Source organism: Cannabis sativa, chromosome X, assembly GCF_029168945.1.
Source record: "Cannabis sativa cultivar Pink pepper isolate KNU-18-1 chromosome X, ASM2916894v1, whole genome shotgun sequence".
In the NCBI taxonomy this organism is placed as follows: domain Eukaryota; kingdom Viridiplantae; phylum Streptophyta; class Magnoliopsida; order Rosales; family Cannabaceae; genus Cannabis; species Cannabis sativa.
The window spans coordinates 36514822-36534245 of record NC_083610.1 but is presented as its reverse complement, the minus strand read 5'-3'; the positions used below and the strand labels follow the sequence as shown (position 1 = coordinate 36534245).

General features: G+C 30.8%; 3 protein-coding genes across 3 annotated transcripts; all 3 read right to left on the bottom strand.

Moving 5' to 3' along the window:
* Positions 1-1617: 1617 nt before the first annotated feature.
* On the bottom strand, positions 1618-4988 carry LOC115710377 (zinc finger BED domain-containing protein RICESLEEPER 2). Its single transcript, XM_030638749.2, has 2 exons — positions 4446-4988; positions 1618-3866 (listed from the first exon to the last, which is right to left on the bottom strand). Exons 1-2 carry the CDS (start codon positions 4545-4547, stop codon positions 2325-2327), a joined length of 1644 nt encoding a protein of 547 aa, XP_030494609.1. The 5' UTR covers positions 4548-4988; the 3' UTR covers positions 1618-2324.
* A 4897-nt stretch (positions 4989-9885) lies between these two features.
* On the bottom strand, positions 9886-13255 carry LOC133032136 (uncharacterized). The gene is made up of 4 exons (XM_061105984.1): positions 13234-13255; positions 10407-12380; positions 10009-10118; positions 9886-9900 (listed from the first exon to the last, which is right to left on the bottom strand). Exons 1-4 carry the CDS (start codon positions 13253-13255, stop codon positions 9886-9888), a joined length of 2121 nt encoding a protein of 706 aa, XP_060961967.1.
* Positions 13256-16124: 2869 nt separating this feature from the next.
* Positions 16125-19088, bottom strand: LOC115710370 (zinc finger BED domain-containing protein RICESLEEPER 2). Its single transcript, XM_030638743.2, has 2 exons — positions 18863-19088; positions 16125-18059 (listed from the first exon to the last, which is right to left on the bottom strand). Exon 2 carries the CDS (start codon positions 18057-18059, stop codon positions 16266-16268), a length of 1794 nt encoding a protein of 597 aa, XP_030494603.1. The 5' UTR covers positions 18863-19088; the 3' UTR covers positions 16125-16265.
* Positions 19089-19424: the final 336 nt, after the last annotated feature.

The window sequence follows — 19424 nt, the reverse complement described above, 5'->3', positions numbered from 1 at the left end:
TGGGTATTATGATATATTAGACAAGAGGCAAAATTTGACAAAATATCAAATCCCCCTCCTCTTTGTCCTCGTCATGGAGTATTTGTCCCGAAGAAACCAAAAAGCCGCCAGAGAAAAGAATTTTAGGTACCATCCCTTATTTAAAAAAATGAAACTCACTAATCTTTGTTTCGCAGATGATTTAGTGATCTTTTGTAAAGGGAGTGAGGGATCTCTCAATGCTATCAAGGTTTTGCTTGATGAGTTTAGCAAGACCTCAAGTCTCTCCATCAATTTTGCTAAATCTCAAGTTTACTTTGGTGGAATTTCTCAATCGATTCCTCTTGCTCAAAAGATAAACCTTTCTATTGGAGAGTTCCCTCTTAAGTATCTCGGGGTCCCTCTAAGACCAACTAAATGGAGACTTGATGATTGTGGATCGATTTTGAAGAAAATGAAACTCAAGCTCCACTCTTGGGCTGATAAGCACTTATCCTATGCTGGTCGAATTCAATTAATCCAATCTACTTTGATTGGATTAAGGAATTATTGGATGAGAGTCTTTCTTCTTCCTCAAAGTGTGATAAAAGAGATTGAGAAACTTTGTCGGGGCTTCCTTTGGGTTTGAAGGATAATCGAACTAGAGTTCACTTGATAAGTTGGGAGAGGGTGTACCTTCCAAAAGCCTACGGTGGTCTTGGGTTTAAGGATAGAACAAAATGGAACAAAGCTTCTTTAGCTAGATTTATATGGGACTTAATGAATAAAAAAGATTTGCTTTGAGTTAAGTGGATTAACTCGGTATATCTCAAAGGGAGTGATTTTTGGTCCTATAAGATGAGCATGGATACAAGCTGGTATTGGAGAAAGCTTTGTAGGTTGCGTACAGCTTACAATAAAGCTGATATCATAACAGCAGGTGGAGAGAAATTCAAAGTCAGCAAGATTTATTGTAGCATGTTGCACCAAGTAGTATACCCAAAGCAGGTGGACTGTTTGGCTGGGCAACACAAGGCCAAACTTGATTAACAGAATAAGAGTTCTTATGTTAGCAGCCGCAATCTATCACATATGGAGCAACCGAAACACTTGCTTGTTTTCCTATTATTCTAACTTTGTTAATTGTATAGTGAATAAAATTAAAAGTGATGTGAAATATAGACTCATTTTGATTAAAGATAGGAAAGGTTCTGATTAAAGATAGGAAAGGTTCTAGGGACGAGAAGAAGTTACTTCAAAGATTGATGTGTAATTATTAGGAGCTTGTGTTTTGTTGCTTCTCTTTTGAGAAGTGTAGTTTGTTTGTATTTGGTGAGTTGATTAATGAAATTTTTTTCTTCTTGATAAAAAAAAAAGGAATTTGTGTCTAATAGTTTGTTGTTGAAAATCAGTTCACAGTCTACAACTGTGATCTGACAGTTTAAGCCTTTTCTAGTTTATTGTCATTTTTGTATCACATACCAATCTCTATCGGTTTGTACAGCAATGTAAATGAGTCTCTTGTATTTTTTTTTTAAGTAATCTAGAAAAGGAGCAGTTAGGGAAAGCTAATATTTTAAGGTGTAGGTATAATACAGGACTGTGTGATATTTCTGTATTATGTAACATACTAACACTGATCAACATGAGCTACCTGTATTGTGGTGCCTTGCTGTAAAAAAAACAGCATTAACAATTCTTAAATGTGTTTATAGACCTGCTTTTCTGGCATTTAGTCTAATTTGAGAAACACTCTTTTTACAGTGATTGAAACAAAGCAGGTAAAATATTGGAGGCTATACCAGAAAGTTTGTTAATGAAAAACTAAGTTGTCTGATTGTTGTGGAGGCTTGTAACATTAATGATCCTTACGGAACTAATAAAAGTGAACTATAAGTACACCTAATCCACAAGCTTGTTAAAAAAAAAAAGAGCCATAAACAAAAGAACAAGAAGTGAACATAAGAACGATTATAACAATGTTAAATCACTAGAGGATGGTCAAAAGAGAGTGTTTCATGTGTGGCTATAATTCTTTGCATATGAAACAAAAGTACTATAATTCCTCTATGCAAGAGTACCTGACCAATTTCTAGCACAGACAAATGCCTCAATTGTCTCAGATGATAAGTAATTGCTAGATGAGTTAAGAACCACACCATCACTGTAGAACTCTGATTCTGAAATAGGAATAGCTAAAACATCTTGAACTATCATGGGCAAAATCTTACATTTATAGGGACAATCCTTCCACCAATTCAAAACATGAAAATCATCATCATCTTCGAAATATTCACAAGTGTTTGCCAAATATCGATCCACTGCTGTTTTCAATCCTTTTCTCTCATTTTCTTCCCTCATAAACCTCATGAATCGTGCATTAACAGTTGATTTACCATTATTGATCTCCATGTCACTTTTCTTAGATGGAGTGGAGTAGAGAGCATTGAGTAATGTTCATACAAACTTTCCAGAGTCTTCTTAGCTTTCTTTGTCATTTCATCAGCCAAAACATCACCACATATGTTATGCAACAACATTCTCAAACCCTTTTCCTTGCAGCGTGGATCGAGCAATACAGCAACAAACAACAAAGGATTGACATGATGCATATTCACCCAATGCTTGTTAAAATTTTCTCTTATGTTGTCTGCCATCTTCTTTGCATGAATATCCTTACTGTCACTCCAAGATTGCAACTCCATGTGGATCGATTCCAATACAAACAAAAATAATTCTGCGGTGGCACAAACTTCTTTAGAATATCCCATTGATGCATTGTAGAAAGTCTTCAAATGATTTACACAAGTGTGAGCAATTTCCCAATCCACACAAGTAGGAGACCTTCCTCCTTGCACAAACTCGTGAAAGTAATGTTCATCTTCTTTCTCTAGACGCTCAAATGCTCGTTCGAATTCTACAACTACCACCAACATTAGATAAGTTGAGTCCCAATCGTTTGAAACTTCTAAGCTGACAAATTCTTCTGAAATAATCTTCTCTTGCTCAACACATGCCTTAAATTTTTGTAATCTGATTGGAGAGGCCTTAACATACTTGACCACATTCTTGATTTTAGTAATTGAGTCATGACAGGACTTCAAACCCTCTGCAACAGCAAGATCTAGGATGTTTGGAAAACACCTCATCTGCTTGAATTCACCTTTAAAGACTGGTGTGATTCTTTCGGACAAGTATGCAACAACTCCATTGCTAAAGCTTGCATTGCTAACTGTCACAGTGAGTACCTTCTCAATATTCCATTCCAATAAAGACATCTCAACTGTCTTGCCAATAGTCTCAACTTTGTGATTTGGAACTTGACAAAACTTTAGGATTCTCTTTTGCGTTTTCCAATCACTATCTACATAATGTGCAGTAAGACGAATGTAATTCGATCTTTGCTTAGATGTCCATGTATCGATGGATAGGCAAACACTTCGAAAAGAATCAACCAAAACGTTCTTCAACTTGTTCTTTTCTTTAACATAAAGGTTCAAGCAATCACGTGCAGCTATGACACAAGACGGGACTCGAAATGTAGGGTCCAAGAACTCACAAAGATGCTTAAATGTTTTGCTTTCAACACATCTAAGATGAAACTCGCCGTTGATGAGCATTCTAGCAATGAGTTCCCTTCTACTTTTAGCTTCACGAGCATAATCCATACGACAAAACTGAAATGGGGCCTCACAATCAATGGGATCTTCTTGCATTTTTGAACAACGACCATCTGAGACTAGTAATGAGAGAGATCTAGATGCCTTTCTCTTTCTCACACTTTTTGGCTCACAAGAACAATCATGATGAGATGCATCAATATTGGTTAAAGGGGTTTCACCAGTTGTAGGTTGTTGACCTATAGCTGGTTGAGAAATTCTGGTATCATTGCAAGTTGCAGAAGTCATCTACATAAGTGGAAACAAAAAGTGCGTCACTCAGTTTTATAGCCAAAATCAAAGTTGGGTTTTGATAACTATAAAACTCAAGTCTCATTACTTAGATAACAAAAAAATAAAATAAAAGAATGAATCACAAGAAGTAGAAGCTAATAATAGTAGCAAATAGATAGATAGACTAGCCCAATAGTACTATTAAAACGACCTTGTACTGTTGTACATCACCAAATTTATTAATCTTGAGAGGAAATACATTAATTTTGAACTAATAAAGATTATTAAAATGAACTTTGAACACATCTGATAATATATGAAATAGAGGGCAGTAGCCAAAAATGGATATGTAGCTCCAAAATGTCAAATTTTCACCTTTATAAACCCTTTATCAGCCTATAAGCTTTTCTGTCTAAACACAAATGAATGTTTCTCAACTTGTTCTATATGTAGAACCAAAAAAAAAGGAACACTTAATCCAGATTCCTCTCACTTCATTAAGTGAGATTACAAGTAAAAGACTATTAATTTAACCCATGTATCATAATACAGTTCAGTGAGGATTATATATTACATGAAAATATGGGTTTGTACCTTAATGGGTTCCTCTTCTCTCGTTTGCCAAACGAAAGTGTGTACCCAGAAACGACAAAGTAACAAGCTTGAAGAAAACAACCCAGGCAGGCAGAAGATCATACCACCGAATTTGATAGAGGAAAAGAAGCGACCATGAATAACAAACAAAGGGGAGGGAGAGAGGCGGGTAAAGGTTCCCTCTCAAATATTTAATTTATTAGTAAAGAATTTGTTTTTATTAATATAATATTTTTTAAAAAAATATATATTTTAATGCCTAAAATTTTATTTGTTTTTTAATTTGTAAGCGTCATAACTACTTAAAAATTTGAGTTTATAATCAATATAAACCTAATAATATTATTTAGCTAAGTACCAAATGTTAATAAAATTGTAATTTTTCTCATTAGTGACTTCGTTAGTATCTTAAATTTATAACCAGACTTAATTTTCGGAAAATTGATGCTAAATATTTCTGTCCAGAGCCAATAATTTAAAATATGGATCTTAAATGCAGTGCAGAGCCAGCGCACAAGTGGGCAGCAAGGGCGCACGTCTAAAGCTCCCGCCCCAAGCCCAAAAAATCCTTTAACAAAAGGGCCTCAAATTTATTTGTTAAAAATACTAATTATTATTTATTAAAAGATCCAACTATTTAAAAAAAAAAAAAAATTATCTTTTAAGATACTATATTTAATATTTTATTAAATTAAAGAGTCACCTATGTTTTCAAAATGCTATATTTTAGATTTTTACAACTTTATATATAAATACATAAAAAAAAAATTATATAAAAAATACCCACTTAGATTTTTTTTGGCCCTATCGCCAATTAGTTTAGGGAAATTTACACTCTATACTGATTTTTCTCATTTTATTTCTTTTGTACTGTTACACGGTAATTATAACTTTTGTACTTAAGTCTAATTAATTTAACTTAATAATATATATATGTGTTTATATATAAAAAAGAGATTTGTAAAAGTTGATTGATGTCTTTTACATCACTTTTATGTAGGGCTGTACATCGGTCGGTTTGGGCGGTTTATTCTATATATTTTCTAACCCAATCTAAAGTTCGGGTTGCTAAAATTTAAGTGCAACCCGCCCAATTTAAAAAAAAAAAATTCTATAAACCGACCAACGGTTTGGGCGGTTTGGTCGGGTTAACCCGCCCAAACCGGCCAATTTTTTTTCTTTTTTTTTTTTAGTTTTAAAGTCAAAATTAACAAAAATTTTAAAAATAAATTAAAAATATCACTTTAAAACTAATACCATATATATGACTTTAAAACTAATAATTAAGTATATAACTTTATATTATTATATATTTAATCATTTATATTATATATAATAAAAACTAAAAAGTTTTAAAAAAAAAAATAAAAGTGCAAAATCGGGTTGGTCGGGTTGGTCGGTTTAATTGGGCGGGTTGGACCTATTTTCAACCCGCCCAATTAACAGATTGGGCGGTTTGTAATTTTTTCGGGTTATTTCGGTTTGTAATTTTTATCGGTTTTTTCGGTTCGGTTTGGGCGGGTTATTCGGTTTAGGCGGTTTACAAATTTTTTTGTACAGCCCTACTTTTATGTTAAATTTTTTATTTTATTTTGTTACTTAAATTTGAAATTTAAGTCCAATCACTCACATGATTTCATTTTTAAAAATTTATATATTTATTTATATATATAACTATTTATATGTGTTCAGTTGATTGATGGGACAACTTTATTTTTACTTAAATTTGAAATTGTAGACAACACGTCCACGTGATCCCCATTCCCAAGCTTATACATGTATTTTGTTTCTCTCTCTATCTCTTTTTGTGGGTTGATGTCTATAGAAAAATTCTTGAGATTGGTGTCAAGATAAAGACCATCAACCAAGAACTTTACATAAAACCCTTCTCTCCATTCTTCAATGTTTCAAAAACTTACAAAGCTCATTCCTTTCATTTATTTTCTTACTTGAGTTTTGAGAGAGAAAAGTAAGATATATATAGAGAGAAATTTTTTGCGGGTGTGCTGAGAGAAAAAACTTGAAACGATGATGAAGGAGTATGGAAGCTCTCTTGGTGAAGAGAGCATATCTCAATGAGAATATCTTCAAGAAGAACAATACAAAGGAAGAAGAAGAACAGCAGACAACTCAAACTTTCTAAGTAAAAAAAATCTCTTTTTTCTTTATTTATTTTTTCTAGAACGACATAAATTTTACTGGGTTTTTGTTGTTTTTACTAATTATGTTTTTTTTTTCTTTTTTAGGGTTATAGTTAGCTCTGGTTTTGTGAGTGGTGGTATTGTATCTTTTGATGGCTCTTATGGCTTATTTTGTTATTGTTTTTTTATGCTTATTTTTTATATTCTTTTTTTTTTTTGTTTTAGTTTTGTTTTAGTAGTGTTTTCTTATGTTTTTTATAGGATTGGGAATCCAAGTACACCCGATCGGAATACTACCATTCCAGAGTTTTTTTATGCTTGTTTTTATGTTCTTTATATTTTTTTTTAGTAGTGTTTTCTTATGTTTTTTATAGGATTGAAAATCCAAGTACACCCGATCGGAATACTACCATTCCAGAGTTATAAACTCTGGTTATTACTCTGTTATTGAAGATATTAAAAAACTTCTTATTGAAACCCAATTAAATATGTTTTCAAAAACTGTATTGGAAGTTGTTTTTGATTGCGTAGTAGCTGTAAACTTTCTTCAGTGTTTCCTTGTCTTTGTATGCCTGACCTTTTTCAACTTCTGGTTGGTGTTTGTTTGTTATTAGCTTCGCGTTTTTATGTCGATTTTTTGATCTAGTTTTTTACTGTTGTTTTCAAGTTTTTCTACCATTTTTTTAGCAACCAGCTTCGCATAGTCAACTGTGTCAAATTTATCATTTTCAAATTCTCTTGTTTTTGACTCTCCTCCTTCTTCTAATTCACAATATTTCATTTACATGGCATTTTTTTTCATATTAAAACAACAGTAAAATAATACTACAAAACAGTAATTTGTTGTTGATTTAGTAATTTTTTCTCTTTTTCAAATTTCATGGTTTTTTCCTGGTGTTTCTATGATTTCAGTGTTGATTTTTCCGTCCCCAACCACGAAGGAGAGGTGCCATTTGTATTTTGTTACTATTTACAGTATAAAAGTAAATATATTGGGCCTGGGCAGTATAAAAAAAATAAAAATGGGTTTGGACAGTAAAAATGTAAAGTTTGTCGTGTCCCAGTATTTTTGAAAACATTTGGTAAAAAAACAGTATTTTTGTAAGTTTCCCTAAATAAGACAAGCCTAATACAGTGGCGAACCCATAAAATTTTGTCAACGGGGGCAAATATTTTAGGAAAATATGTAGTACAATCTCTTAAAATTGTATTTTAGTAGACTGTTGATCTGTTTCAATATAATAAAGTTTCTCAATTTAATATTTTTTTCATGATTATATAGGATGTAGTTATTTGAGATTACTTATAAAAATTTTAAAAATTATGAATAGTTTACTTTACAAAAATTAAGGTTTAACATGTTGTTTATCATATGTATAAGAAAAAACAGTCGTGCTCATGCATGCAACAAAATATTTAAACATTATTTTTAACATTGTAAACTATTCATAATTTTCTGAAAATTTATAAGTAGTCTTAAGAAACTACAACGTACTCGATCATGAAAAACATAAATTAAAAAACTATCTTGAATGTTGAAACAGATAGATCTACCGAAATATCTCATTAAAAAAATATATTATAGACTTACTTAAATTTTAATATACATTCATGTAACTAATTTTTAATGTATGCAATTTTTAGTATAGTGAAAAAAATTTCAATATCTTCCCTCAAGGTTCAAACGTCAATGTTCGAATCTTTGACACTTTAAATTACTTTTTAAAAAACTCCAATAAATACATATTGAAAACTTTGATATCTTAAAAATAAAAAATATATATTAAACGTACCACTACACTAAATTTTTATATATATATGAGAAATTTGCGGCATAAATACTCATTTTGTTCATTTTGTTACTAATAAGTACCCAATTTTTAAAAATTGTGGCATTAATACTCAAAATCTCACTTTTTAAACTCTACCGTTGGTACCACTTAACAGACTTACTACTAAGGACACGTGTAGTGTCCTGATAATTCCTCTTTTTTTTTTCTTCACCTAAACAAATCAATAATCATTTAAAACATATATGATAGAAAAAAAAAACATAAATTACTAAATCTAATTGCATCTGACCTAGCTTTATCAAAAAAAAAAAAAATTGCATCTGACCTAGCCACCCACCTAGACAATCCTCCACCATCACACCACCACATGGGAATCGATCAAGCAATTCGCACCACCAAAAAGGAGAAGAAACCCAATCGCAACACCTCTCTCCTAAACCCATTGTACCTAAGTAATCGCACCTTAAACCCAGAAATGTAATCCTTTCCGAGAGTGATGAGCAGCTTGAAACGCCATTTACAAGTTGAAGAAAAATGAAAGTGGAAGGAAGAGGTGGTATGGTGCAACAAAGGGAGTTTTGTCTTCTTTTTCTTCTAAAACCAAGGCTTTGAAGGGGATGTGATTTGCACTAATTCATTTATGTTGATTTTTGGGATTTTATGTTGTAATTTTAGGTTGAGGGGTGTGTGATTTCTTTGAATGGGTGGACATGAAATGTTGTGTGAGGTGCAGAGAGGGCTAATTGATGGATTATGAGAAGAATGATTGATGAATGAGCATCAATTGATGGATTATGAAGCAAATGAAGGATTGGAAAATAAAAGAGGGTTAATTGGTCATGTTCATGAGTGTTGTTTTCATTCATGGGTGTTAAAAACTTTGAAAAAACATGTGTTGATTGTAGTTATGTTTGTTGTTCTCATATTTATGATAAATTAGTGTTTGACTGAGGTGAAATTTTAATTTCATGCTCTTATATTATGTAACTGCAATGCCAATTTGGCTTATGTTAATGAATAATGAAATCAAAATCTTGTAACTACTATCCTGTTCAATCAATATGATAATCTGTTATTTTTGTTGTTGTCATATTTATGATAAATTAGTGTTTGATTGAGGTGAACAATATATATCTTTTTTTAGTTCAATTGAATCGCTTTAGCTCTGCATTTTTTTAAGGTTGCTTAATTGTACATTATGTTATTTAAATCTTTGTAAATCCATTATCTGATTCTGAATTCCACAGCTTGATGATTAAGTTTGAAAGAATGTTACTCGATTCCTATTTATTGGAATATGATTTTAGAAACTAGAGATACACAATATTGATATTGAGTACTGAGTGTTGTGAAAGATACATGTTGTACACAGAATATGGTTTTACAAACTAGAATATGCTTGTGCCGTTTGCTATACATAGTAGATGCATGTTGTGAAAACTTTTCTTGCATTTCAAAATCTGTTGGCATCATAATTGAGAAAATAATATTTTTAGTGTTGTAACACTAAGAATATACATGCTGAAAAAACCAGTAAAAAAGAATAATAACTAAAAACACTGCTGAAAGTGTGACTAAAAAAGGTAGCAATTGAGAGCTCAAAACCAGTAGAAATAGCTAAAAAAAAACCCCACTAAAAACACTGCTGATAGTGTGACTAAAAAGGGTAGCAATTGAGAGCTCAAAACCAGTAGAAATAGCTAAAAAAAACTCCACTAAAAACACTGCTGAAAGTGTGACTAAAAAGGGTAGCAATTGAGAGCTCAAAAACTAGTAGAAAAGAATTTGAAAACCAGTAAAAATACTACTGAATATGTGACTAAAAAGAGTAGCTATTGAGAATTCAAAAACTAGTAAAGATACTGTTGAAAAACCAAATTAACTACTGGTTTACATTCTATTTGAACTACTTTGCTATAAGGATTTTAATTGTTCAAAAACCAGTTAAAGAACAAAAAATTTACTGATCCAAGCAAGTAAATTTGAACATTGGTTGGTTTGTGGCGTTTTCTTCAATTTAGTTGCACCTGCTGGAGGTTCATCCCTTTCTCTGTTCCTTGATTTTTTTGGCCTCCCAGGCAATATAGTTTCAGGTGGAGGAAGGATTGGACTTTTCCCTTTGTTCTCCCATTCATCAGGACTAGGCATTGGTGCAGTACCCTTTGCATAGATAGCTTTGAAGGCTTCCTTCTTGTAGCAAGGATCCACAAATTGGTATTCATCAAGATTAGAAAACCATATACAAGCTATGCCATGACCACATGGTATACCTGTTAGATCAAATGATCTACATGTACATGTTCTTGTCTCCAAATCAACAGATAATACTTGGCCTGTTATGTAAGTAACTTGAAATGATCCACCAATTGACTTTGTGCAAATGCATTGTTGTGCTACCTTTTTGTTCTTCTCAATGATATCAAAGATCCTCTTTCCAACAGAAAAATTCCATTTAGAGACACTATCTCTTTGCTTGCACATCCTTTCCATCAACCAGAAACGTATTGACTCTAAAAGAGTGATTATCATTTTGTCTCTGCTATCTAAGATTGCTGAATTGAAGCTCTCACAAAGATTGTTAAGGAGCATATCACACTTTACTGAAGTCCTAAAGTGTGATTTTGACCATTCTGTGGGTGCCTTTTTCATCAACCAATTATATGCTGGTTCAGAAATCTCCTTCAAGTCATTCATTTTTCTTTTGAACTCTTCAGAGGTAGTCGATCTAGCACATGCCCATAGTGCTTGTTTCAACAACAATCCAGGAAACTCCTTCTTGAAGTTTTCATAAAGATGTCTCACACAGAATCTAATTTCAGAGCCTTCAAAAGTTGTACCCAAAGCTTTCTCGAGGCCTTTCTGTCTATCAGATATGAAAGTGAAGCTTCTTGTGTCTGCTACATTTATGTCCTCTTTAACCAGCCCGACAAACCATGTCCAACTGTCAGTATTTTCTTTCTCAACAACAGCATATGCAAGAGGAAACATACTATTATTTGCATCTATCCCAATTGCAGCAAGTAACATACCTTTGCAATAACCTTTCAAGAAGCATCCATCTAATCCTATGATGGGTCTACAATACTTGAAACCAACTTTACATGCTGCAAGACATATGTACACCCTTTCAAAAACTCTTTTCTCATTGACCAAGTTGGTTTTGATCAAAGCTGTGCTACCTGGATTGAGTTTTAATATTTGTGTACAATAGTCGTGAAGAATTGCGTATTGGTCTTTCACTGTACCATTAATAATGTGTCTAGCTTTATTTTTAGCCCGATAAAAAGTCCAAAAGGAAACTTTAGAGTACTTACTATCAGATGTCATCTGTCTGTAAGACTTGAAGTTCATGTTTGGGTTTTGTCTGAACTTCTCCAAGTAATGTTTTGCAATCCAGTCTGCATCTACTAAGCTGTTCTCGAATACAATCCCACAATTATGCTTGCCTTTCATTTTATTGATCCTGAATGTTGTGCCATCATCTCTCATTCTTCTAGCATAAAGAAGCCATGTACACCCATTGCCCTTGCATTTAGCTCGAATCCTTAAACTATCGTTGGATACATACTTGAATTCTCTATCACTAGTAACAAAATACTCTTTCAAAGCTTTTCTTAAATGCTCATTAGTAGGGAACAACATACCCTCTTCAAACTTGATCTCCTCAGGCTTAGTCCTTGGATCAAACTCCATGTTAGACTTTTTTGACCGATGCACATCTTCATCATCACTAGGCAAGCTTCTTAATTCATCTTCCTCTTCATAGCCCCCCTCAGAGTCTTCTTGGTTAATTTGGCTGCAAAAATTATTGACAGAACCCCACCATTTACTTGGATCTGCAATGCCCTCTTCCTCTAAGTCTTTAGCCTCAGGAGCATATTCTGCTTCCTTAAATACATCATCTAGCTGGGTTTCGGTTTGGCCTTGAGCAACATGCTCACTTGTTTGAGTTTTAGATCCAATTGAACCTTCAAAAATAGTCTTTTCTTGGGCCTCACAATCTGAAAAAGAAAAAAAAAACAAAAAATATTAATTGAAACAATTAAAAACATGTCAATAATGTATAAATATATATAGCATATACAGTGAAGGGTAGCAAGCAACACTCTCATAATAAGATGTGGTTTTTAGCTCAATAAATACGAGAAAGAAAGGCAAGGAAGCTATAATAAAGCATGTTAGTTCATCGTGTTAGTTATTACTAGTGCCATATATTTTGGTTGTTGTTGTATAGCTCAATAAATTTTATCACTGTATCATATTATAATTGAACATTACACAATAATGATCATAAATTTTTAAGAGCTATTTTTATCTTCCAAAAGTTTTTGACAGAAAGTAGAAAAATTAAGTGATATTGGTAAACTCTATTTCTTTATAATACTTCTCTGCAATAGGACCATATGTACATTTATTGGTTATGATAAAATAGTAATATGCTATTACATAAGCACATGGATTCTATCTACAATTATGTATGAACCTAAAACAGAAAAGTCATAAAGTAAAAAGAACTTTTGTAAAAAGTCAAATAGTCCAATAATGACCTGCCAAATAAAAAATGCAAAGATTCTAATTGTATAGTCAAACAAAACAACAATACCCAATTTTGTTTCCCACAAAAATTACCCCATCATAATAAAACAAAATAAATGTCTAACGATACCATCACTCAACACAATATATATATATATATATTTAACACAGATTTTGAGAAGAAAAGCACTACAGTTACACAATAAAAAAATCCTCCAAATTTAATCAGCTCATTTCTCCAAGACAACCCACAAGAAAACAAAGACAAAAATAAAATAGAAAAAGAAACCATGTTAAGGAAAAAGTAAGAACCCATACCACAGTAATCGTCCTCCTCCATTGATGGCTCTCCTGAGGTCTTTCGTGTGGTGTGATAGTGATGGGCGATTGGAAGGTGTTCGCTTGGAAACTGGGTTTAAGAAGAAAGAAGGTGTGAAATGCAATCCTGATCTCTCATGTCGTGGTGGTGAAGGAGTGCGTGGGTGGGTGGCTAGGTCAGTACTTTTAGATTTACTAATTTAGGTTTTTTTTTTTTGATAATATATGTTTTAAACGATTACTAATTTGTTTATTTTTATTTTAATTAGTTTTATGTATTTACTTGATTAATTAGGTAAAAAGAAAGGAAGAATTATCAGGACACTACACGTGTCCTTAGTAGTAAGTACGGTAAGCTGGTACCAATGACGGCGAGTTTAAGAAGTGAGATTTTGAGTATTAATGCCGCAATTTTTAAAAATTGGGTACTTATTAGCAACAAAATCAACAAATGAGTATTTATGCCGCAAATTTCCCTATATATATTAGAAAGCGTCTATGTTAATTTTATGCTCTATATCTAGTACAAATATCTTAAATATTGATACAATTTAAATATTTTAAGCATAATTTTTTTTCGTAATGATATTTATTGTAGTTACATAAATTTTGTGTACTTTTTCAAAAAAATAAAATAATATTTTATAATACCAAAAATAAAATTTAAATAAGGGTTGAGATGCAAAATGGCCCTAAATTTGGTAACTAAGTTAGTAAATGTCCATTTTTTAAAAAAAATTAAGTAAATGGCCAAATCTAATAAATTAGCTAATAAAAATTATAAAAATAGATTTATCACATATTTTTTTAAAAAATATATATATAATAACAAAATTAAGTTACATAATTTTTTTAGTATTGCATATTATTATATTGTAACAAAAATAAATAAATATATTAGATCATTTAAATATATACAGCAGTATTAGATATATCGTAGTACAGAAAATTAATATACCGTAGTAATAAAATTATATACCACAAAGAAATTATAACAATACTAAATTAATACTCAAAAAATATATATATATCATGCTAACAAAATTATATATATCACCATTAAAATATGAATACATACCAAAAAATTTATATACAATAAAATAGAAACTAAATATCATATTAAATATAAATAATATATTATAGACAACAAAAATCATATACCATACAATGAAACGTATATACCTACAATAAAAAATAAAACAAAATAATATAATATTATTAAAAAATATATATATCATATTAACAAAATTATATATCACCTTTATGTATACTAAAATAAAAACTAAACATGCATTATCTAAAATAAAATGATATACTATACAATAAAACTTATATACCATATAACATAAAATATATACCTTACAATAAAAATGTATATCTTACAATAAAAATATATATCATAATAACAACAAATAAAAATAAAAATATATAGGATGCTAATAAAATTATATATGATGTCAACAAAAGTACAATAGAAAATAAAACTTAAATATTATTTAAAAAAATTATATACCGTATAACAAAAAATACATATACCATACACCAAAACATATATATAAAAAAAATAATAATAATAAAAATATAAATTACTAATACATATATATATGTATGTATATTATACTAACCAAATTATATACCACAATTAAAATATATATATCATGACCATTGTATATAATAAAATAAAAACTAATTAAATATTATTTAAAATAAATAATCATACAATCAAAAAATATAAAAATAATAATTAAATATATGTAGCATACATTAAAATATTTTTATTATGCTAATAAAATTATATACCACTATTATACATATCATAATAAAAAATAAATATCATCTAAGAATAATAATATACCATACAACAAAATAGAAATATACCGTACAACAAAATCTATATACCAACAACCCAAAACAACTCATAAAAAATTAAAAAAATTGACATAACTTTAAAATAAAAAAGATTTTAACAAAATTAATATAGATATACCATAATGTTTAAATAATTTGCTTCTAATTCTAGAAAAATAAAAAAAAAATTGAAATAAGGACATTTACGTTTTATGATTTAGGACCATTTGCTTTATTTTTTTGAAAAGATGACATAAACTAACACACTCCTATGATTTGGGGCCATTTACTATAATTTCCCTTTAAATAATTTGTTGCTCTTGTACTTCTTTTTATTTGAGTGAAAAAAGTTGTTTCAAAATTTAAATAAAACAATATAAACAATTCAAAAAAATTTGAAAACTTTCATGAAATTCAGTGTAATAAACTCTGTCATAAAAAGTAATTGGGATTATGCTTTAATTGTGTTAATTCAAACTTCTCTGAACCATATTTTTCGGCATTCTAATGGTGCGGCTCAGTCTTGCTAGATTTGCTTTTCGGGTGGACTCTGTTTATGTTTGGAGGGCCAATATTCCTGGTCCTATACATGTTATTGTTGTAAATGATCTCATTCATTAATATCAATACATGTTTTCTCAAAAAAAAAAAAAAATTGTGCTAATTCAACGAAATTTTAAGTGTGTTAATTGCCCCCTTGCCTCTTCCACCTATGCTTACACGTGTTGTGTTCTGTTTAAAATACTAACGAAATATATTATTAATAAAAAGTAAATAAAAAGTAAATAAAAATTAAAGTTTTACTAACATTAAAAATTTATACAGCTAAAAAAAAATCATTAAATTTATACCCATTACAAACTCAAAATTTTAATCACTCATGACATAATTATCCCTTATATAATTATAAAATATTATTACTTTTAAATAATCAGCTATTAAATAATATTTTTTTTATATAATTAATAACTTTTTGCCCAACATAAATAAAAATTTATATATAATTACTCTTTGATATTTAAAGACATCTAATTTTAATTATATTTTAAAACAAAGTAAAAATTTTATATTTTAGAAATGCAAAACGGAAAGCATGCAGTTTCCATAATTCAAACAAAAATTTGACAAACATTACAAGAAAAAGATAAAGCTTAAGAGAAGCTTTGAACATAGTTAATTCCTCTCTATGCAAGAGGGTCTAACCAGTTCTTAGCACAAATGAGTGTCTCTATTGTCTTAGAAGATAACAAAGTATTATTAGATAAGTCAAGAATCATATCACTACTGCAACAATCTGTTTCAGAAAATGTAAAAGAAACAGGAATGGCAAACACATCTCTTACTATCCTAAGTAAAATCTCACATTCACAAAAGCTATGAACCTTCCACCAAATCAAGATGTTGAAATCATTGTAGGAAGGATGACGAAACTGTGATAAGTATCTCTCCAATTCTGTTATCTTTTGATCTTCACCTAACATAAAGTGTTCAAATGAATTTAGTTTATCATAGTCAATATTCTTCATATCCTTTTCACCATTTGAAGTAGAGTAAAGCATTGTATAATGCTCATACAAATTCTCCAAAGTCTTCCTAGCCTTTTTTGTCAGTTCATCAGCCAAAAGCTCATCGTCGCATATCAAAAGCGACATGTTTTTTAAACCCTTTTCCAAGTAGCGAGGATCAAGCAAAACAGCAACAAACAACAAAGGGTTGACATGGTTGATCATATTTTTCCAATGCTTCTCACATTTTTTCCTTAAGTTGTATGCCATGTTCTTTAGATGCAAATCTTTACTGTTGCACCAAGATTTCAAGCGTTTGCTAATCCATGCCACCTGAACCACAACTAGATTCAATGTCACATAATAGTCTTCAAACAATACTAATGATGAATCATACAATTTCTTCAGGTTTATGCAAGCACGCGCAATCTTCCAATCTGTGTCACTAGGAGCCCTTTCTCCATCCACAAACTCGCGGAATTGAGTATCTTCATTTCCCAAACGCTCAAATGCTTTTTCAAAGGCTACAGCTACATTCAACATTAGACAAGTTGATTCCCAACTGTTTGGAACGTCTAAGAAGACAAAATTCTCTGAAATAATCTTCTCATGTTCAATACAAGTCTTAAATTTCTTAAATCTTGCTGAAGAGGATGTAACATACCTGATGGCATTGCGGATTCTAGATATTGACTCATGGTAATATTTCAAACCATCTTTGACAATTAAAACTGGAATATCGGAGCAATATCTCATTTGCATGAACTCAGGCTTCAGAATTGGTGTCACTCTGTTGGACAAGTATGCAACAACTCCATCAGTAGAGCTTGCATTGTTGACTGTCACAGTGAATATTTTCCTAATGTTCCATTCTATTAAAGACTTATCAACTGTCTTGCCAATTGTCTCAACCTTGTGATTTGGAACTTGACAAAACTTTAAGATTCTCTTTTGCAATTCCCAGTCACTATCTACATAATGTGCAGCAAGGCCCATGTAACTCAACTTTTGCTTAGATGTCAATGTAGTTATAGATAGGCAAACACTTTGAGTTGACTCAATCAAAACATCCTTTAACTTGTTCTTTTCTTTCAGATAAAGATTCAAACAATCATCTTGAACATTAACGGGAGATGGAACTTTAAACCTTGGTTCTAAGATTCTACAAAAATGCTTTAATCTTTCACTCTCCACACATTCAAGATTGAGCTCATTACCTATAAGCATTTTAGCAATTGCTTCTCTAATATTCTCACTTCCACAAGGATTATCCATACCACATAACTCAACATTGTCTCCAAAATCATTTGGATCACCATGTAATTTAGAAATTTTAGTTGACACTGATGAGAGAGATCTACATGCCTTTCTTTTACTCACCTTTTTCGGTTCAGCAGAATCATCTGCACAATCATTTAAAAGGGTTGCTACATCTGCTCCAGGTTGTTCATTTGCAGTGTCCTTAGTATTCATCTGTTTAGAGGTAAAGAAAATAATCAATATATGTCACTCGAGTTAGTCTAATGCATTTACCTATAAAAGTAATGAATCACAACATGTTGAGCCTAAAACTAGTTGGGTAAGACTAAAAGTTACCAACTAAGCTAGTACAATACTTTGAAATTTTGAACCAAATAAACACTTCAGCATCATAAAAAATGGAGTTGACCGGCTCCTAGTATCTATAGACTAACAACCTGTGTGTAATAAAAATAAATTGATTTTAACTTGCTTATGCAATTTTGTTGACCAAAACATAGAAATGGTATTTGAAATTTAACTAGACATTTCAGAAATCTAATGGCTGCGAAATTAGACACCCACCCCCATTAAAATATCTTGACTTGATCATATTTATTTCTATCTTTGCCATCATGTAATGCAATACCCATATTTCATAACACAGTAGTAATTATCCCAAATCAGTAGATTTCTTATGAATATATTACTACTACTAGATTGTGGCTCATTTTAAGTTTGAGTGTCTCACACTCCGTAGTATAAATACATATAAAGTTATGAAAACATAGGATATGGGTATTTATCCATACAAATATATAATAGATATATAATTTGGGTTGGGGACCTGGGGTGGTCGAATACTGCAAAAAAGAAAAACAAGTATCTAGAAAGATTCCTCTTTTGCTTTGCGGCTTCAGCATTGCGTTTAAGAATTCTCCATACAAGTTTTACTCACCAAACGATAAACGATTAACATCGAATAACCCAGAAAACATGTACAGATCACATGAGAAACATTATGTATATATACATACCTTGTAGTACTTGTATATACAGAAGATGAGAGAAGGAAAATATATAAGGGCTTGATTGAGAGGAGCCTTATCAAGGAAAAGTTCTCACAAAGTTGCCTCCAAAACCTTTTCACTACCTTTTTTAATGGAAAAAATAGGAAATAATAAGAATACACTAAATTATATTACAATTGGGAATTGGGAGAGTAGAACTAAATAGAAGAACATTATAACAAAAAAAAATTAAAACAACAACAATAACAATACATAATCTTTAATTAATACTATTATAATATTATTAAGGTAATAACAAATACAATGAGAAATATTCTCTCAATAGTTTTTTTTTTTGAAAAGAAGATAAAACTTCATTAAAATAAGTCATCCAAAATCAAGGATGAAATATCAGTTGGCAGGGTAGCCATACTGAAAGTACAATCAGCCATAAGAACAGAGTTACGTGCCAATGCATGCGCAACTTTGTTCGCGGATCGCTTAACAAAAACTATTGAAACATTAACAAGATGTTCTAAAATTGCCTTACAATCTTTAATAACAAAACCATAAGGAGAGATCAATGGTT